General features: G+C 55.3%; 2 protein-coding genes across 5 annotated transcripts in view; one reads left to right on the top strand and one right to left on the bottom strand.

The window, feature by feature from the left end:
• Positions 1–6,334, bottom strand: part of LOC140420791 (uncharacterized) — a 154,077-nt gene extending 147,743 nt beyond the window's left edge. The window contains exon 1 of the transcript XR_011946567.1: positions 5,963–6,334. The gene's annotated coding sequence lies outside the window, so the exon portion shown is untranslated. The remainder of the gene's footprint in view (positions 1–5,962) is intronic.
• A 4,226-nt stretch (positions 6,335–10,560) lies between these two features.
• Positions 10,561–20,884, top strand: LOC140420784 (uncharacterized). Of its 4 annotated transcripts, none has more exons than XM_072504791.1 (3): positions 10,561–10,675; positions 12,435–13,997; positions 18,541–20,884. In XM_072504791.1, exons 2-3 carry the CDS (start codon positions 12,544–12,546, stop codon positions 18,623–18,625), a joined length of 1,539 nt encoding a protein of 512 aa, XP_072360892.1. In that variant the 5' UTR covers positions 10,561–10,675; positions 12,435–12,543; the 3' UTR covers positions 18,626–20,884. The 4 variants fall into 4 exon arrangements, with proteins under 4 accessions (XP_072360892.1, XP_072360891.1, XP_072360894.1 ...); XM_072504790.1 differs by lacking the exon at positions 10,561–10,675 and adding an exon at positions 10,884–10,958; XM_072504793.1 differs by lacking the exon at positions 10,561–10,675 and adding an exon at positions 10,913–10,935.
• Positions 20,885–21,296: the final 412 nt, after the last annotated feature.

Below are 21,296 nucleotides of genomic sequence, written 5' to 3'. Positions count from 1 at the left end.
GCTCCCCCTTCCCCTCCTGCTCCCCCTTCCCCCTCCTGCTCCCCCTTCCCCTCCTGCTCCCCCTTCCCCCCTCCTGCTCCCCCTTCCCCCCTCCTGCTCCCACTTCCCCCCCTCCTGCTCCCCCTTCCCCCCTCCTGCTCCCCCTCCCCTCCTGCTCCCCCTCCCCCTCCTGCTCCCCCCTCCCCTCCTGCTCCCCCCTCCCCCTCCTGCTCCCCCTCCCCCTCCTGCTCCTCCCTCCTCCCCTCCTGCTCCTCCCTCCTCCCTCCTGCTCCCCCTTCCTCCCTCCTGCTGCCCCCTTCCTCCCTCCTGCTTCCCCCTTCCTCCCTCCTGCTCCCCTTCCTCCCTCCTGCTCCCCTTCCTCCCTCCCTCCTGCTCCCCGCTCCCCCTCCTGCTCCCCCCTCCTGCTCCCCTTCCTCCCTCCTGCTCCCCCTTCCTCCCTCCTGCTCCCCCTTCCTCCCTCCTGCTCCCCCTTCCTCCCTCCTGCTCCCCCTTCCTCCCTCCTGCTCCCCCTTCCTCCCTCCTGCTCCCCCCCTTCCTCCCTCCTGCTACCCCCTTCCTCCTCCTGCTCCCCTTCCTCCCTCCTGCTCCCCTTCCTCCCTCCTGCTCCCCCTTCCTCCCTCCTGCTCCCCTTCCTCCCTCCTGCTCCCCCTTCCTCCCTCCTGCTCCCCCCTTCCTCCCTCCTGCTCCCCCTTCCTCCCTCCTGCTCCCCTCCTCCCCTCTGCTGCCTCCCCCTCCTGCTCCCCCCCCTGCTCCCCCACCTGCTCCCCCCTCCCCCTCCTGCTCCCCCTCCCCCTGCTCCCCCTCCTGCTCCCCCTCCCCCGCCTGCTCCCCCTCCCCCCTCCTGCTCCCCCTCCCCCCTCCTGCTCCCACTCCCCCCCTCCTGCTCCCCCTCCCCCCTCCTGCTCCCCCTCCCCCCTCCTGCTCCTGCTCCCCCCTCCTGCTCCCCCTCCCCCCTCCTGCTCCCCCTCCCCCCCTCCTGCTCCCCCTCCCCCCTCCTGCTCCTGCTCCCCCCTCCCCTGCTCCCCCCTCCCCCCTCCTGCTCCCCCTCCCCCCTCCTGTCCCCCCCTCCCCCTCCTGCTCCCCCTCCTGCTCCCCCTCCCCCTCCTGCTCCCCCTCCCCCTCCTGCTCCCCCCCTCCCCCTCCTGCTCCCCCCCTCCCCCTCCTGCTCCCCCTCCCCCTCCTGCTCCCCCCTCCCCCTCCTGCTCCCCCCTCCCCCTCCTGCTCCCCCCTCCCCCTCCTGCTCCCCCCTCCCCCTCCTGCTCCCCCTCCTGCTCCCCCTCCCCCTCCTGCTCCCCCTCCCCCTCCTGCTCCCCCTCCCCCTCCTGCTCCCCCCCTCCCCCCCCTGCTCCCACCCTCCCCTCCTGCTCCCCCCCCTCCCCCTCCTGCTCCCCCCCTCCCCCTCCTGCTCCCCCCCTCCTGCTCCCCCCTCCCCCTCCTGCTCCCCCCCTCCTGCTCCCCCCTCCCCCTCCTGCTCCCCCCTCCTGCTCCCCCTCCCCCCTCCTGCTCCCCCCTCCCCCCTCCTGCTCCCCCCCTCCCCCCTCCTGCTCCCCCCCTCCTGCTCCCCCCCTCCCCCCTCCTGCTCCCCCTCCCCCCTCCCCCCTCCTGCTCCCCCTCCCCCCTCCTGCTCCCCCTCCTGCTCCCCCTCCCCCCTCCTGCTCCCCCCTCCTGCTCCCCCCTCCCCCCCGCCCCCTCCCCTCCCCCCCTCCCCCCTCCTGCTCCCCCTCCCCTCCCCCTCCCCCCTCCTGCTCCCCCCTCCCCCATCCTGCTCCCCCCTCCCCCCTCCTGCTCCCCCCCTCCCCCCTCTTGCTCCCCCCTCCCCCCTCTTGCTCCCCCCCTCCCCCCTCTTGCTCCCCCCTCCCCCCTCTTGCTCCCCCCTCTGCTCCCCCTCCCCCTCCTGCATCCCCTCCCCCCTCCTGCATCCCCTCCCCCTCCTGCTCCCCCTCCCCCCTCCTCCTCCCCCTCCCCCTCCTCCTCCCCCTCCCCCCTCCTCCTCCCCCTCCCCCCTCCTCCTCCCCTCCCCCCTCCTCCTCCCCCTCCCCCCCTCCTCCTCCCCCTCCCCCCTCCTCCTCCCCCTCCCCCCTCCTCCTCCCCCTCCCCCCTCCTCCTCCCCTCCTCCTCCCCCTCCCCCCTCCCCCCTCCTCCTCCCTCTCCCCCCTCCTCCTCCCCTCTCCTGCCCCCCCTCTCCTGCCCCCCTCTCATGCCCCCTCCCTCTCCTGCCCCCTCCCTCTCCTGCCCCCCTCCCTCTCCTGCCCCCCTCCCTCTCCTGCCCCCCCTCCTCTCCTGCTCCCCTCCCCCCTCCTGCTCCCCCTCCCCTCCTGCTCCCCCTCCCCCCTCCTGCTCCTGCTCCCCCCTCCCCCCTCCTGCTCCCCCCTCCCCCCTCCTGCTCCCCTCCCCCTCCTGCTCCCCCCTCCCCCTCCTGCTCCCCCTCCCCCTCCTGCTCCCCTCCCCCTCCTGCTCCCCCTCCTGCTCCCCCCTCCCCCTCCTGCTCCCCCTCCCCCTCCTGCTCCCCCTCCCCCTCCTGCTCCCCCTCCCCTCCTGCTCCCCCCCTCCCCCTCCTGCTCCCCCCTCCCCCTCCTGCTCCCCCCCTCCCCCTCCTGCTCCCCCTCCCCCTCCTGCTCCCCCCCTCCCGCTCCCCCCCTCCCCCTCCTGCTCCCCCCTCCCCCTCCTGCTCCCCCCCTCCCCCTCCTGCTCCCCCTCCTGCTCCCCCTCCTGCTCCCCCCTCCCCCCTCCCCCCCCCTCCCCCCCTCCCCCCCCCCCTCCCCCCCCTCCCCCCTGCTCCCACCCTCCCCCTCCTGCTCCCCCCCTCCCCCTCCTGCTCCCCCCTCCCCCTCCTGCTCCCCCCTCCCCCTCCTGCTCCCCCCCTCCTGCTCCCCCCCCTCCCCCCTCCTGCTCCCCCTCCCCCCTCCCCCTCCTGCTCCCCCCCTCCCCCTCCTGCTCCCCCCCTCCTGCTCCCCCCCTCCTGCTCCCCCCCTCCCCCCCTCCCTCCTGCTCCCCCCTCCCCCCCCTCCCTGCTCCCCCTCCCCCCCTCCCCCCTCCTGCTCCCCCCTCCCCCCCCTCCTGCTCCCCCTCCCCCCTCCTGGCTCCCCCTCCCCCCTCCTGCTCCCCCTCCCCCCTCCTGCTCCCCCTCCCCCCCTCCTGCTCCCCCTCCCCCCCTCCTGCTCCCCTCCACCTCCTGCTCCCCCCTCCCCCCTCCTGCTCCCCCCCCTCCCCCCTCCTGCTCCCCCCCTCCCCCTCCTGCTCCCCCCTCCCCCCTCCTGCTCCCCCCCTCCCCCTCCTGCTCCCCCCCTCCCCCTCCTGCTCCCCCTCCCCCCTCCTGCTCCCCCCTCCCCCCTCCTGCTCCCCCCTCCCCCCTCCTGCTCCCCCTCCCCCCTCCTGCTCCCCCCTCCCCCCTCCTGCTCCCCCCTCCTGCTCCCCCCTCCTGCTCCCCCCTCCTGCCCCCCCCTCCTGTTCCCCTCCTGCTCCCCCCCTCCCCCCTCCCCCCTCCTGCTCCCCCCCTCCTGCTCCCCCCCTCCCCCTCCCCCCTCCTGCTCCCCCTCCCCCTCCCCCCCTCCTGCTCCCCTCCCCCCTCCCCCTCCTGCTCCCCCCCTCCCCCTCCTGCTCCCCCCCTCCCCCCTCCTGCTCCCCCCCTCCCCCCTCTTGCTCCCCCCTCTTGCTCCCCCCCTCCCCCCTCTTGCTCCCCCCCTCCCCCCTCTTGCTCCCCCCTCCCCCTCCTGCTCCCCCCCTCCCCCCTCCTGCTCCCCCCCTCCCCCCTCTTGCTCCCCCCCTCTTGCTCCCCCCTCCCCCCTCTTGCTCCCCCCCTCCCCCCTCTTGCTCCCCCTCCCCCCTCTTGCTCCCCCCTCCCCCTCCTTCATCCCCTCCCCCCTCCTGCTCCTCCTCCCCCTCCTGCTCCCCCTCCCCCCTCCTGCTCCCCCTCCCCCCTCCTGCTCCCCCTCCCCCCTCCCCCCTCCTCCTCCCCCTCCCCCCTCCCCCTCCCCCTCCCCCCTCCCCCTCCCCCCCTCCCCCTCCCTCCTCCCCCTCCCCCCTCCACCTCCCCCTCCCCCCTCCTCCTCCCCCTCCCCCTCCCCCTCCTCCTCCCCCTCCCCCTCCCCCCTCCTCCTCCCCCTCCCCCTCCCCCTCCTCCTCCCCCTCCCCCTCCCCCTCCCCCCTCCCCCTCCCCCCTCCTCCTCCCCCTCCCCCTCCCCTCCCCCCTCCTCCTCCCCCTCCCCCCTCCTCCTCCCCCTCCCTCCTCCCCCTCCCTCCTCCCCCTCCCCCCCTCCCCCCTCCCCTCCCCCCTCCCCCCCCTCCCCCTCCCCCCTCCCCCTCCCCCTCCCCCTCCCCCTCCCCCTCCCCCCTCCCCTCCCCCCTCCCCCTCCCCCCTCCTCCTCCCCCTCCCCCCTCCTCCTCCCCCCCTCCCCCCTCCTCCTCCCCCTCCCCCCTCCTCCTCCCCCTCCCCCCTCCTCCTCCCCCTCCCCCCCTCCCCCCTCCTCCTCCCCCCTCCTCCCCTCCCCCCTCCTCCTCCCCCTCCCCCCTCCCTCCTCCCCCTCCCCCCTCCCCCTCCCCTCCCCCCTCCCCCTCCCCCTCCCTCCTCCCCCCCTCCCCCTCCCCCCTCCCCCCTCCCCCCTCCCCCCTCCCCCTCCCCCTCCCCCCTCCCCCCTCCCCCCCTCCCCCCTCCCCCCTCCTCCTCCCCTCCCCCTCCCCTCCCCCTCCCTCCCCCTCCCCTCCCCTCCCCCCTCCTCCTCCCCCCTCCTCCTCCCCCCTCCTCCTCCCCCCTCCTCCTCCCCCCTCCCCCCTCCTCCTCCCCCCTCCCCCCTCCTCCTCCCCCCCTCCCCCCTCCCCCCCCCTCCCCCCTCCTCCTCCCCCCCCTCCCCCCTCCTCCTCCCCCCCCTCCCCCCTCCTCCCCCCCCTCCCCCCTCCTCCTCCCCCTCCCCCCTCCTCCTCCCCCTCCCCCCTCCTCCTCCCCTCCCCCCTCCTCCTCCCTCCCCCCTCCTCCTCCCCTCCCCCCTCCCCCCTCCTCCTCCCCCTCCCCCCCTCCTCCTCCCCCTCCCCCCTCCCCCCTCCTCCTCCCCCTCCCCCCTCCTCCTCCCCCTCCCCCCTCCCCCCTCCTCCTCCCCCTCCCCCCCTCCTCCTCCCCCCTCCCCCCCTCCTCCTCCCCTCCCCCCTCCTCCTCCCTCCTCCTCCCCCTCCCCCTCCTCCTCCCCTCTCCTGCCCCCCCTCTCCTGCCCCCCCTCTCCTGCCCCCTCCCTCTCCTGCCCCCTCCCTCTCCTGCCCCCTCCCTCTCCTGCCCCCCTCCCTCTCCTGCCCCCTCCCTCTCCTGCCCCCCTCCCTCTCCTGCCCCCCTCCCTCTCCTGCCCCCCTCCCTCTCCTGCCACCCCTCCCTCTCCTGCCCCCCCCTCCCTCTCCTGCCCCCCTCTCCACCCGATCCCCCTAACCCAAAACCCCTCCTAACCTTTTTTGGACACTAAGGCAATTTAGCATGCCCAATCCACCTAACCTGCACGTCTTTGGACTGTGGGAGGAAACCAGAGCACCCGGCGGAAACCCACGCAGACACGGGGAGAACGTGCAGACTCCACACAGTGACCCAACAGGGAATTGAATCTGGGACCCTGGCGCTGTGAAGCCACAGTGCTAACCACTATGCTACCGTGCTGCCCACAGACCCCATAGAGCTATCAACCATAAAATACAATCAAGTAACAACATAAAATATCAAAAATTCACACAGCTCCCAAACCAGGAGCAGCACATAGCCACGAGCATAGAAAGTTGAAAGTCACCAGTACTTCACAAGGTATTCCTGATACGACCTCCGAGTTACACAGCCGAATCGGCCACCGTTCCTGCAGCACTGATATCAGGTAACCTGACACCTCCAGTCCAAAGTCCGACGCACGGGAACAAAATAGGCAACTGCAAACAAATCACCCGCTGAATATTTCCAACATGTTCTGCTTCGAAATGGGAGTTGCAGCATCTACAGTACCTTATCTACAGGTCGCAGTGGAGCAGTGTTCCCCGACAGAGCGGCACCTCACTTTCTTCCTTCTTCCATTTCTTCCGTCTCCACACAGTCAGGACAGATAAGGCAGTAAACACACCCTGAAACAGGCAGCAGACAGCCAGAAGAGCACAGAACCTTGCACCAACCGCAGCTGTTGGAAAACTGATGTACCATCAATGACGACAGACGAGAGTTGGAAGAGTAAACTGTGGCTTTAATCAGCTAAAGGTACCTGCTGGCAGACGGTCCCAGAATGAGGGCAGGGCTGGAGATTAGGTACCTTTATACTTGAGCCAGCAGGGACAAACCCAGACATGTAACAAACAATAAGAACAGTAAGTACAATAAGAACAGTATGTACAATACAATACATATTATATCGGGCAGCACGGAGCATTGTGGATAGCACAATTGCTTCACAGCTCCAGGGTCCCTGGTTCGATTCCGCTTGGGTCACTGTCTGTGCGGAGTCTGCACGTCCTCCCCGTGTGTGCGTGGGTTTCCTCCGGGTGCTCCGGTTTCCTCCCACAGTCCAAAGATGTGCAGGTTAGTGGATTGGCCGTGATAAATTGCCCTTAGTGTCCAAAATTGCCCTTAGTGTTGGGTGGGGTTGCTGGGTTGTGGGGATAGGGTGGAGGTGTTGACCTAGGGTAAGGTGCTCTTTCCAAGAGCCGGTGCAGACTTGATGGGCCGTGTGGCCTCCTTCTGCACTGTATATTCTATGATAATACAGTGGTTCACCACATTCATCCCCTGTTTAAAAAAAAGAGTCCGGCGGGAGTGAAGTGGACGGGTTGAATTAGAGATCGAGTCTGTCGGGGGCTTTGACCTTCCGCTGTGATTGCTGCAGTCCCGGCTGTGGTGAGGACACTGGTGTCGGATGAAGTGTTGAGGCCTGCGTATCCAAGAGTGTGTCGTCTTCCGGATAAGTAGCAACGGAGGGAGACGGTGTAGAGTCGTGAGTCGCAACGGAGGGAGACAGTGTAGAGTCGTGGGTAGTGGTGATGGTCGATGGGGAACCTGCGGGTGCCAAGTCCTGAAGGGAGACTGTCCTCCGCCCGTCATGGTGTGCCACGTCTGCATATTGGGGGTTAGCATGGAGGAGAAAGACCCGTTCAACCAGGGGATCCGACTTGTGACTCTTCGCATGCTTCCAGAGGAGGACGGGTCCTGGAGCCGTCAGCCAGGATGGGAGCGAGACCCCAGAGGTGGACTTCCTGGGGAAGACAAACATTCTCTCGTGAGGTGTCGCATTGGTGGCGGTACACAGGAGCGACCGGATGGAGTGGAGCGCATTGGGAAGGACCTCCTGCCAGCGGGAGACAGGGAGACTTCTAGACCGTAGGGCAAGAAGGACGGCCTGCCAGACCATTGCGTTCTCCCTCTCCACCTGTCCGTTTCCCGGGGGATTTTAGCTGGTAGTCCTGCTTGAGGCAATGCCCTTGTTAAGCAGGAACTGACGCAGCTCATCACTCATGAAGGAGGAACTCCAATCGCTATGGATGTAAGTGGGGAAACCGAACAAGGTGAAGAGGCCATGCAGGGCCTTGATGACTGTGGCAGAGGTCATGTCAGGGCACGGGATGGCGAAAGGGAAACATGAATACTCATCAATGATGATGAGAAAGTACACATTACGGTCAGTGGAGGGGAGGGGCCTTTTGAAATCGATGTTGAGGCGCTCAAAGTGGCGGGAGGCCTTGACCAGGTGTGCTCTATCCGGCAGATAGAAGTGCGGTTTGCACTCCGCGCAGACCTGGCAGTCCCTGGTCATGGTCCTGACCTCCTCGATGGAGTAAGGCAGGTTGTGGACCTTGATAAAATGAATAAAAACGGGTGACCCCCGGGTGACAGAGGTCATTGTGGAGGGCCCGAAGTCGGTCTACTTGTGCGCCGTCGATACAAGATATAATTATAGGTGAAGAGTTCGATCCTCCACCTTAGGATCTTGTCATTCTTGATCTTGCCCCGCTGTGTGTTATTGAACATGAAGGCAACCGACCGTTTGTCAGCGAGGAGAGTGAATCGCCTGACGGCCAGGTAATGCCTCCAATGTCGCACAGCTTCCACAATGGCCTGGGCTTCCTTTTCGACGGATGAGTGACGAATTCCGGAGCCCTGGAGGGTACTGGAGAAGAAAGCCATTGGCTTGCCCACCTGGTTGAGGGTAGCGGCCAGAGCAAAGTCAGACGCATCGCTCTCCACCTGGAATGGTTGAAGGCCAGGCGGGCTCAGCCATCAGGGGAAAAATGGTGGATTTAATGAGTGGGCGGGCATTGTCCGCATAATTGGGGACCCACTGGGCATAATAGGAAAAGAACCCCAGGCATCTTTTCAGGGCCTTGGGGCAGTGAGGGAGAGGAAGTTCCAGAAGGGTCCGCATGCAGTCGGGATCGGCCCGAGGACTCCGTTTTCCACGACGTAGCCAAGGATGGCTAGGCGGGTTGTGCGGAAAACGCATTTCTCCTTATTGTATGTTAGGTTAAGGAGCTTGGCGGTGTGGAGGAAATGTTGGAGGTTAGCGTCATGGTCCTGCTGGTCACGGCCGCAGATGGTGACATCCAGATACGGGAACGTGGCCCGCAGCCCGTACTGGGCAACCATTCAGTCCATCTCCCGTTGGAAGACCGAGACCCCATTGGTGACGCCGATGGGGACCCTGAGGAAGTGGTAGAGGCGGCCATCTGCCTCGAAGACAGTGTATTGGCGGTCCTCCGGGCGGATAGGGAGCTGGTGGTACGCAGACTTCATTCAACTGTGGAGAAGACTCGACACTGCGCAATCTGATTGACCATATCAGATATGCGGGGGAGAGGGTACGCATCGAGCTGCGTGTACCGGTTGATGGTCTGACTGTAGGTCGGTGACCATCCAGTGCTTCTCCCCAGTTTTGATGACCACCACTTGGGCTCTCCAGGGGCTTGTACTGGCCTCTCTGATCCCTTCCCGCAGGAGTCGCTGGACCTCCGACCTGATAAAGACCTTGTCCCGAGCACTGTATCGTCTGCTCCTAGTGGCGACGGGCTTACAGTCTGGGGTGAGGTTAGCAAAGAGCGGGAGTGGTGCGACCTTAAGGGTCAAAAGGCTACAGACGGTGAGAGGGGGCAGGGGTCCATCGAACTCCAAGGTAAGACTTTTGAGGTGGCAGTGGAAATCTAGACCTAGTAGTAGGGCAGCGCAGAGTTGGGGGTGGACGTAGAGCTTGAAATTTTTGTACTCGACGCCCCGTACTGTAAGGGTTGCAACACAGTACCCACGGACTTCCACGGAATGTGATTCGGAAGCCAGGGAGATTTTCTGAGTCACGGGTAAAATTGGGGGGGAGCAGCACCATACTGTATCTGGGTGAATGAAACTCTCCGTGCTCCGGGAGCCGAAGAGGCAGGTCGTCTCATGGCCGTTGATCCGGACGGCCATCATGGATTTAGTGAGGTGATGAGGTCGAGATTGGTCGAGGGTGATGGAGGCGAGCTTCAGAATGTGGGTGGGCTGATCGAGGGTAGCGTAGGCCAGCGTACGATCTGGTGAGCAGGGGTTCTGGGAGGCGGCGGGATGATTCCAAGATGGCAGTCCCCACGGGTGGCACATGGCGTCGAAGATGCCGGCCAAGATGGCGGCCCTCACGGGTCGCACGTGGCTGGTGGCATCGAAGATGGCGGCCCCCACAGGTCGCACGTGGCGGATGACGTGGAAGATGGGGGCGGTCCCCGTGGGCTACACGCAGTGCTGCTGGGTTTAAAAACAGGTCGGGCCCAGCAGACTTCAGAGAAGTGGCACTTCTTTCTGCACCCATTGCAGATCGTGCACCTCGCTGGGCAGCGTTGTCTGGGGTGCTTACCCTGGCCACAGAAGTAACATTTTGGGCCTCCGGAGTTGGCGGGTCGCTGCGCGGCACAGGCTTGCGGCACTGGGTCAGGTGATGGCGACGTCCATGAGGGTGCTGCGTGGTCAGAGGTGTAGGCATCCATGTTATGGAAGGCCACTTCCAACGAGTCCGAGAGCTGTACTGTGTCTTGGAGGTCGAGTGTACCCCCTTCTAGTAGGCGCTGGTGGATGTAATTAGATTTTATGCCTGCGACATAGGCGTCCCGGATCACAATTCGGTGTGCTTGACAGCCGATACGGCCTTACAACTGCAGTTCCGCAAGGCGCGCAGAAATTCAGCTTGCGATTCTCCGGGGCGCTATCGCCTCGTGGCAAGCAGATCATAGATTATCATAGAATTTACAATGCAGAACGAGGCCATTCTAACCTGCACATCTTTGGACTGTGGGAGCACCCGGAGGAAACCCACGCACACACGGGGAGGATGTGCAGACTCCGCACAGACATTGACACAAGCCAGAGTCGAACCTGGGACCCTGGAGCTGTGAAGCAATTCTGCTATCCACTATGCTACCGTGCTGCCCAATCAGATGAAGTCAGTCCTGGATTCTAAATCCTCTCCCTCGAGCTGTCAACTTCTGCCCCAGTAGACTGCGCATGCTCCACCTCACAATGATTGACTGCAACTCAGAACCAAAAGGAAGAGGAGGGCCAGCACTGGAGGACCGAGCGGAAGCGGCTGGTCCTCCAATCAATTAGAGAGAATGAGAGCGGGGCTGGAACTGAGCAGGAGCGGCTGGTCCTCAAGATATTCGAAGTGAATGGGGAGTGGATTCGGGTTCGGAGAGAAACACTGTGACACTAATAAAGGTTTTTATACTTTCATTATACGTTTCCAAATGGAAAATGCTGCCAATAATCAGGAAGTCAGGCTGAGTCTGTGGCTCTCACCATTTGAAACCGTCACAATGTCCGGCTGATTGACGGCAGCTCCAGGCCAATAGGAGGAAAGGGGCGGGGCTGGGGGACCGAGAGGGGCTGTTGGTCCTCCAACCAATCAAAGTGAATGGGGGGGGGGGGGGGGGCGCGGGTTGGGAGTGGAGCATGCGCAGTATGAGTAATGGCGACCGGTAGGTGTTGTGATAGGTTAACGGTAAGTGGATAAAATGCCGGAACGGAGAGAGCGTCGGATCTGGCTGGTGGGCGTTGAGGCTTTATAAACATGTGTCAACTGCAAACCCTGAAAAAGAACTTCCCTATCTTCCTTTTGTATTGGACGGGACACACTTGTTCCGAGGATCAGACCCGAGTTCGCAACCGCCATGTTTTCAGCGGAAAATATGCATTGGGGCGCATGGGCGGCGGCCATCCTGGTGCTGGACACACACCACCTGGAATATCCTCCCTTGGATCATAGAAAGGTGATGGTGCAGAAAGAGGCCATTCACCCCATCATGTCTGCTCCGGCCAAACGAGAGAAATACGTGGCTCGTTGCTCATTTTAATCTGTTTTTCCAGCGTCAAGTCAGGTCACAGCGCTTCAGATGCAGACCTGTAACATGCACTTCAAGTTTCCTCAAACTCCCTCAGTATATTGCTGATTATTGAGTATCCTCTTGCTTTGTTTGCACTCCCCAAATGCATTACCTGACACTTTTTTGGATTGCATTCCGTTTGCCACTTCTCTCTGATATCATTCTGGAGTCGACAGCTGTCCTCCTCACTATCTACTGCATGGCCAATTTATCATAGATTCCCGAGTGCAGAAGAAGACCATTCGACTCATTGAGTCTGCAGTGGCCCTTGGAGAGAGCACACTACTTAAGCCCATGCCTCCACCCCATCCCTGTAATCCCTGAACCTTTTGGCCACTAAGGGGCAATTTAACATGGCCAATCCATCTAACCTGCACATCTTTGGATGTGGGAGGAACCCGGAGGAAACCCATGCAGACCACTTTATGATCAATTAAAAAGTTATGGAAAGCAAAAGAAACACTTTCCCCAATGTACCGGATCCCCATTTTTATCCAAATTCCCAAATATACTCACTCCGACTGTCTCTCTCAGGGTGAGGTCTCTCTCACTCCTTGTGCGCCACTGACTGACGCATAAACATGCCCGGAAGTTCAACGTGGGGTAAAATATGACACCACATTTGTGAACATCCTCAGAGAGTTGTCAGGGAGTGGGATGGAGTCAGAGCCTAAGGAGTAGAGTTTGTTGCAGTGATTAAAGAAGATGGCTTTGGTCTTCCCTGTATTTAAATGGAAGAAATTTCTATTTATCCAGTACTAGATGTCAGACAAGTCAGGACAGTGTGTGGCTTGTCCCTCTCTCTCCTCTCATTCTCTCGCTCTCTCTCTCACCCACTCTTCTTTCCCCTCTCCAACCCACACTCTCTATCTCTCTCGCTCTCTTCCCATAGAGGCTGTAGTCTTGTATAGGCCTAGGCCGGTTCCCTTCCCTGATCGACATTAATTAGCCAACAAGTTTAACAACAATCCAGAAGGTCATGGTCACTTTTCCTCGTTCTGACCCCACAAATGACCAGATTCATTTAGCTCAGTTTCACAACCTGCCTTTGTGTTTTGTGGATTCTGTCTCACTTCTTTTTTCTGTTTTAAAAGAGGACTGAAAGGGGAGGATTTGCATTTGGGAAACAAAAACTAATCACCAGATAAGGATCTGACAGAATCACACAATTTATCGTAACCTGAATATCATCGGATTTTGAACATGGACGGACAAAGCACCGCTCACAGTGGAGAGAAGCCGTACGCATGTTCTGTGTGTGGACGAGGATTCAGTCAATCATCTGGCCTGGCAGACCATAAATGTAGTCAAAATGGGGAGAAACCGTGGAAATGTGAGGATTGTGGGAAGAGATGGAAATCCCCATCATTGCTGGAAATTCACCGACGGTGTCACACTGGAGAGCGTCCATTCACCTGCTCCGTGTGTGGGAAGGGATTCACTCAGTCATCTACCCTGCTGACACACCAGCGAATTCACACTGGGGAGTGGCCGTATACCTGCTCCGAGTGTGGAAAAGGATTCACTCGTTTGTCGAACCGTTTGATGCATGAGCGAATTCACACAGGGGAGAGACCGTTCACCTGCTCCACATGTGGGAAGGGATTCGCTGTGTTATCCACCCTGGTGATACACCAGCGCACTCACAGCGGGGAGAGGCCTTTTACCTGCTCCAAATGTGGAAAGGGATTCAGTCAGTCATCTGCCCGGCTGGCTCACCAGCGAATTCACACTTTTCAGAGACCTTTTAAATGTCCGGACTGCGGAAAGTGCTATAAAAGTTCCAGAGAACTCCTGTTCCATCAACGTGTTCACACTGATGAGAGACCGTTCAGGTGCTCTCACTGTGGGACTGGATTCAGGCGCTCATATCAGCTCACTGCACATCAGCGAGTTCACACTGGGGAGAAACCATACACTTGCTCCGAGTGCGGGAAGGGATTCACTCGATCATCTGACCTGCTGAGACACCAGCGAGTGCACACTGGAGAGAGACCTTTTAACTGTCCAGACTGTGGGAAGTGCTACAAAAGCTCCAGTGAACTCCTGTCCCATCAACGTGTTCACAGTGATGAGAGACCGTTCAAGTGTTCTCAATGTGGAACTGGGTTCAAGCGTTCATCACAACTCACTACACACCAGCGAAGTCACACTGGGGAGAAACCGTACATAAGCTCCAAGTGCGGGAAAGGATTCACTCGATCATCTGACCTGCTGAGACACCAGCGCGTTCAGACTGGGGAGAAACCATTCACCTGCCCCCAGTGTGGGAAGGGGTTCACTCAGTCTTCCACCCTGGTGAAACACCAGCGAATTCACACTGGCGAGAGGCCATTCACCTGCGCCGAGTGTGGGAAGGGATTCACTGCCTCCTCCGCGCTGCTGATTCACCAGCGAATTCACACTGGGGAGAGACCTTTTAAATGCCCGGACTGCGGGAAGGGCTATAAAAGTTCCAGTGAACTGATGTACCATCAACGTGTTCACACTGATGAGAGGCCGTACCGGTGCTCTCAGTGTGGGACTGGATTCAAATATTCATCTCATCTCACAGTACACCAGCGAGTTCACACTGGGGAGAGACTGTTCAACTTCCCCAAATTTGGGATGGGATACAGTACCTCATCCATCCAGCGGACACACCAGCGAGTTCACAAGTAAGTACAGTGATTGGATTACGATGTTACTCCAGAAATACTAGGGGACAGAGGGTCTAGCATGAAGGAGGAACTGAAGGAAATCCTGATTAGTCAGGAAATTGTATTAGGGAAATTGATGGGATTAAAACCTGGTATGTCCCCGGGGCATGATGCTCTGCATCCCAGAGTACTTAAGGAAGTGGCCCTAGAAATAGTGAACACATTGGTGATCATTTTCCAGCATTCAATAGATCCTGGAAGAGTTCCAATGGATTGGAGGGTAGCTAATGTAACCCCATTATTTAAAAAAGAAGGCAGAGAGAAAACGGGGTATTATAGACCAGTTAGCCTGACATCAGTGGTGGGGAAAATGCTGAAGTCAATTATTAAGGATGAAATAACTGAGCATTTGGAAAGTGGGGACAGGATCGGTTCAAGTCACCATGGATTCACTAAAGGGAATTCATGCTTGACAAATCTTCTGGGGTTTTTTGAGGATGTGACCAGTAGTGTGGACAGGGGTGAACCAGTGGATGTTGTGTATCTGGACTTTCAAAAGGCTTTTGAGAAGGTCCCAAATTAGTGAGCAAAATTAAAGCTCATGGTATTAGGGGTAATGTATTGATGTGGATAAAGAACTGGTTGGCCGACAGGAAGCAGAGAGTGGGAATAAATGGGTCCTTTTCAAAGTGACAGGCAGTGACTAGTGGGGTAGTGCAGGGTTCAGTGCTGGGACCTCAGCTGTTCAGGCTATACATTAATGATTTGGATGAAGGAATTGCATGCAATTTCTCCGAATTTGCAGTCGGCACTGAGCTGGGTGACAGTGTGTGCTGTGAGGAGGATGTAAATAGACTGCAGGGTGACTTGAACAGGCTGGCTGGGTGGGCAAATACTTGGCAAATGCAATATAATGTGGGTAAAAGTGAGGTTATCCACTTTGGTGGCAAAAACAGGATGGCAGATTATTATCTGAATCGTTGCAGTTTAGGAAAAGGGAAAGTGCAACGAGACCTGGGTGTCATGGTGGAACAGCCACTGTTGGTTGGCATGCAGGTACTGCAGGTGGTGAGGAAAGCTAATCACATGCTGGCCTTCACAGCGAGAGGATTTGAGTGTAGGAGTAGGGATGTCTTGCTGCAGTTATACAGAACCTTGGTGAGGCTAACTTGAATATTGTGTGCAGTTTTGGTCTCCTAATTTGAGGAAGGTCATTCTTGCTATTGAGGGTGTCCAGTGAAGATTCACCAGACTAATTCCTGGGATGGTAGGACTGACATATGAAGAAAGACTGGATTGACTGGGCTTGGACTCATTGGAGTTGAGAAGAATGAGGGAATTTCATATAAACATATAAAATCCTGATGGGACTGGACAGGCTAGATGCAGGAAGAATGTTCCCGATGTTGGAGATGTCCAGAACTAGGGGTCACAGCCTAAGAATAAGGGGTAAGCCATTCAGGACTGAGATGAGGAAGAACTCCTTCTCTCAGAGAGTTGTGAACTAGTGCAATTCTGTACCACAGAAAGCTGTTGGGGTCAGTTTGTGGATATATTCAAGAGGGAGCTGGATGTGGCCCTTGCGGCTAAAGGGATCAAGGGGTATGGAGAGAAAGCTGGAGTGGTATACTGAATTTGCATGATCAGCCATGATCATAATGAATGGCTCAAAGCGCCAAATATTTTATGTATTCACATCTCGGGCTGAACCATGTTGTTTGGAGTCTGTTTCTGCTGAAGTTAATAATCTCCAGTGAACTTTTACGTGCTGAAGTTTTGGGTAAAAAACAAATCAATCAGCTTTGTTTTGGAGTTTACAATGACCCCCATCTTTATGTGGGTGGCTGGGAATAGTTCAGTTCAGATGAACAAAGGAATGGATGAATTTCAGCAGCAGATGAGCTGAGGCAGGAGTGAATTTAGACAAAGTTACTGAGGAGAAATAGGTGGGCTTCGTGATATGTAGTCAGAAGCTCAGTTTGGGCTGAAATATGACACCAGGATTGTGAACAGGCGGGTTCAGCCTCAAAGCTGTAAGAGAGATGGATGGTATTGATGGTTAGGGAGTGGAGTTTGTAGCGGGAACTGAAGACAATATTTAAATGGAGGATATTTCTGTTCATCCAGTATTGGATGTTATATAAGTCAGGACAGTTTGTGACTTAGAGGGGAACTTGGAAGTGATGGTGTTCACATACACCTGCTAGTCTGGTCCTTCTCGGCATTGGAGGTTGAGGGTTTGGGAGATTTAATCAATTTTTCTGGTCAGTTGTAGATTTTTGCTTCATCCTTGTCTCTCCCATCTCGCTCTCTATAGCCTTAATTATCCATGAGCAGAGCCCTACATATGTATGAATTTAAATATTAGGAGTTTCTATTTTTTAAGTTCACATTCATGAATACCTCCTTGTGTTTTAGGGCAGCACTGTAGCATAGTGGTTAGCACTGTGGCTTCACAGCCCCTGGGTCCCAGGTTCGATTCCCTGCTAGGTCACTATCTGTGAAGAGTCTGCACGTTCTCCCTGTGTCTGCGTGGGTTTCCTCCGGGTTCTCCGGTTTCCTCCCACAGTCCAAAGACATGCAGGTTAGGTGGATTGGCCATGATAAATTGCCCATAGTGTCCAAAAACGTTAGGACGGGTTATTGGGTTAAGGGGATGGGGTTGAAGTGAGGGCTTAAGTGGGTTGGTGCAGACTCGATGGGCCAAATGGCCTCCTTTTGCACTGTATGCTCTATGTTCCAAAACGTCTTGGAAGTTTGGAGGGGGGTGGGTTTAAACTAGCTTGTCAGGGGGTGGGAACCTGAAGGGTTGCCCAAATTGGAAGGAAGTAATGTTGATAACAGGAAGTAGTAATAGGGCGAGAAACAAAACAACGCATCAAGTATGTGTTGAATGTGAATGATGTCAAAAATGCTGGCCTAACCATCCCGTAAATGAATGAAAATTTATAAATATATTGTCATGGATTGAGGATAGGCTAACAGGCAGAAAACCGAGAGTAGAAATAAATGGGTAATTTTCACATTGGCAGGTTGGGACTAGTGCGGTATCGCAGTACTTGGGCCCCATTTGTTCACAATATATATCAATGATTTGGATGTGGGGATCAAATGGAATATTTCCAAGTTTGCATATGGTACAAAGCTAGGCAGAAATGTGTGTTCTGAGGAAGATATAAAGCGGCTACAGGAGGATTTGGACAGACTCAGTGAGTGGGCAAGATCATGGCAGATGGAATATAATGTGGACAAATGTGAGGTAATCCATTTTGGTAGTAGCAACAGATATGCAGAGTATTTCCTAAATGGTAAGAAATTAGAAAGTGCAGATGTCAAAAGGGACCTGAGTGTCCTTGTCCAGAAGTCACTGAAGGCTAGCATGCATGTACAACAAGATATTAGGAAGGCTAATGAAATGTTTGCCTTTATCGCAAGAGGATTTGAGTACCGGAGTAGTGAGATCTTGCTTCAATTGTATAGGAGCTTGGTTAGACCGAATCTGGAGTACTGTGTACAGTTTTGGTCCCCTTACCTCAGAAAGGATATTATTGCCATGAAGAGAGTGCAATAAACATTCACCAGACTTGTTCTGGGGATCGAGGGACTGACTTATAAAGAGAGATTGGACAAACTGGGCCTGAGTTCTCTAGAGTTCCAAAGAATGCGAGGTAATCTCATTGAAACCTACAGAATACTTGAAGGGATAGACGGGGTCTATGAAGGTCAGATTTTTCCAGTTGCTAGAGCATTCAAAACCAGGGGGAATAAGAATAAGGGAGAAGCCACTTAATACCGTGATGAGGAGAAATGTCTTTTAGCATACTGGGCTGAATCGCTGGCTTTTAAAGCAGATCAAGGCAGGCCAGCAGCACGGTTCAATTCCCGTACCAGCCTCCCCGAACAGGCGCCGGAATGTGGCAACTAGGGACTTTTCACAGTAACTTCATTTGAAGCCTACTTGTGACAATAAGCGATTTTCATTTCATTACTCAGTGGGTTCTGAATCTTTGGAATTTTCTATCCCAGAGGGCTATGGATGCACAGTCATTGTGTATGTTTAAAGCAGAGATTGTTTGATTTCTGATTAACGATAACGTAAAGAGTTATGGGACAGTCCGTGCAAAAGGCATTGAATTGTCCGATTAGCCATGATTGTATTAAATGGTAGCCATGATGTGGAGATGCCGGCGTTGGACTGGGGTGAGCACAGTACGAAGTCTTACAACACCAGGTTAAAGTCCAACAGGTTTGTTTCGATGTCATCGAAAGCTAGTGACATCGAAACAAACCTGTTGGACTTTAACCTGGTGTTGTAAGATTTCGTAATGTATTAAATGGTGGAACAGGTTTGATGGACTGAATGGAAATGTAACCAGTTGGCAGGTTCCCTGAAGGACATTAGTGACCCAGTTGTGTTTTTACAACAATCCAGCAGCTTCCATGGCCACTTTTTCTGAAGTGCAGATCCCATACATTATCAGATTCATTCAGCTCAATCTCACAACCTGCCTTTGTGTTTTTATGGGTTCTCTCTCACTCTCATTTTAAATCAATTTCACAGGGAATCAGAAGGGGAGGATTTGCAGTCGGGAAACTCAGACCTAACATCACCTCAGGATCTGCTGAAGTTTCTCAATTTATTGTAACCTGAATATCATTTGATTTTGAACATGGAAGGGAAAATCACCTTTCACAGTGGGGAGAAACCGTACGTGTGCTCTGTGTGTGGATGAGGCTTCAGCCAATCATCCGGCTGGTCGAAATGTAAACACTGTTGCACTGCGAGGGGAACTGAAAATATAGGGATTGCGAGAAAGGATTTGATTACCCATCCCCATTGGAAATGTATCGGTGCAGTCATACTGGGCAGTGGCTGTTCACCACTCCCGAGTGTGGTAACTCAGTTATCCAGGCTGCTGACAAACCTGCGGGTTCACGCTGGGGAGAGACCGATCTCCTTGTGTACATAAAGGTATTTGCTGATTCGTTCACCCTACTGGGAAGAGACGGTTCACCTCCAGTGTGTGAGAAGCAACTCATTGATTCATCACATCCGCTGAAACACCAGCGAGTCTACAAGTTACTGAATGTCGGTATGTTTCAAATCACCAATTTTAATATGACAGCCATTTTGCAGCTTGAATCAATGTTACTTAGTACAGTAAATTTACATGGTCACAAACCATTTTGAACTGACCTATAAGACATTTTAAAAACTAAACCAATTACTGCGTTATCGGAAACCAGCCAGATTCGTCAAATAAAGAGCCTTATTGTGAGACAATTAAATAATAAGCTTTTAATCGATAGATGTATTACTAAAGTTGGTAATTGTTATGGATGCTTGGTCAGCTCTCAACAGTGGCTAAGAGATTGGACCAGATCCCACAAACATTTTTACGTTTTAATGTGTGGTAAGATCGATTTGTTCCAGGAGTAATAATAAATTAAATAGGGCTTGGTTCTTTTATAAACAAACTTTATTAAAACAAAAGAAAACCATATTTAAACTTTTACTTCAGCTCTAACACTAACTGATTACATGTAGTTTCTTAACCTTAACACACTAGTTCCCATTACACATCACTTTAAATAATCATGTTGCTCTTATGCCGCTTACACAGACAGGCCAAGGCACTACTTGCATTTACAAAGTAATTTTTCTTCTGTTAGGGAAATTTATTCTGAACCATTTTCCAAAGATTGCCTCGGTGACAACTTTCATGATCTCTCTGGTTGATTTCAGCATTCTTTCTTTTTCCCTCTCTAAGGTCCGCCCAGCCCCTCAAATAAAGATTCTTTTGTGAGTTGGCCAGACTTGAATCTATTGTCGTTATCTTGGCTGTCTGATTTCCCACTCCCGTTTCTACAAAAGAACAGAACTATGCCATTCATGTGCAACTAACATTCCATTGATGGGACAAATAGGTCAGCAGACTCTGTGACAGGCTAATGGCTGGTCAAACAAGGATGCCCCAAATGACAATGGATCTTTAGTGGATCATCCTGGCTGAACCGCGGCATCCTGTTCATTCCCACTACTAAGGAAAAGTCTGAATGGGACATGGTTACTCGGCTGTATCCCTCTGAACCTGCTGCTAGCAATCTCTTCCCTCAGTCTGTTTAACCCCTAAATTGCCTGCTACATCTTGGACCCCATTTCTCGACCCAAGTTCGTAATATCTCCCAATGATGACAGGAATGTAACTTGTAACACAAAACCTGTAATGTTTTAAAATTAAGTGCACCAGTCATAAGTCATGGGAACTGTGAAATGGTGTCTTTCCAGTCAGTCTGGAAAGACATGGTAGAGCTGTAGAAACCTTTATGGCCTTGACAGGTTACATTCAGTTGGGTAATGAATAAACTTTTATTGGAGCTGTCTGATCTTTTCGTTAATCTCTGTATTAACACATCAAGAGATGCTAGCAGGTGTCAGCAACCAATTATAAATCAGCAGAGAGTTGTGTTAACCAATTATTGTTTAACACTGAGGCTAACTCAAGATAAGCAATACAGTTTAAGAGACAGCATTGTTTTAAGGTTAAGACAATGTGTGTAATTGGCGAAAACCAATGGGTTTAACTCATCTAATTCTTGACAAATTATAGAACAATTGAATATTTCCACAACCTGGCTAAGGAGGGCTTATAACATCTTTTAAATATAAAATAAAAGTTTCATAAAGCCATTTTTCTTATCGTTATTCCTGTTTTGGGAATATCTGTTCATCATTTCCGCCTGATGCACAAAGGGAGTTGTGAGAATTCTGTTAAGTTGTTGAAGTTAAGCTTTCTCCTCTTCCTGTTAGTTATTGCTAATTACTGTTAATTGACGCTTTGCTTTTGATCTTTCTGACTTGTTACCTTTCTGCCTTCAATCATTAAATAAACATTTTGAATTTACCATCTAAAGTTTTCATTCTTTGTTCCGTCTTGTTGAATTTTAATTGATTTACAATTGAGGATATACGGTCAACAACCTGTACCACATAAATCAACTAAATTGGCCTCAAGTGGGGACCATGTCAGAGAACAGTCTCTAACAGGTTGTACAGCGAGGGGAATTAGATTGTATATGTCGGCTGGGAAAAATGACATTCTTGATCAGAATAAACATCTTTTAAATATTCCACATTAAATCAATTGCATCATTTTCTTTTCATTTCTTTAAAAAAAAAAAATTTTTTTGAGTACCCATTTCATTTTTTACAATTAAGAGGCAATTTAGCGTGGCCAATCCACCTATCCTGCACAAAATGAAAAGGAGAAAACTCAGGATTGTTTACAAACAGAAGGAAATTTGTCCTAACTGGGC

Source organism: Scyliorhinus torazame, chromosome 5, assembly GCF_047496885.1.
Source record: "Scyliorhinus torazame isolate Kashiwa2021f chromosome 5, sScyTor2.1, whole genome shotgun sequence".
Lineage (NCBI taxonomy): Eukaryota > Metazoa > Chordata > Chondrichthyes > Carcharhiniformes > Scyliorhinidae > Scyliorhinus > Scyliorhinus torazame.
The sequence above is the reverse complement of the archived record's forward strand: the minus strand, read 5'-3'. Positions and strand labels throughout refer to the sequence as shown.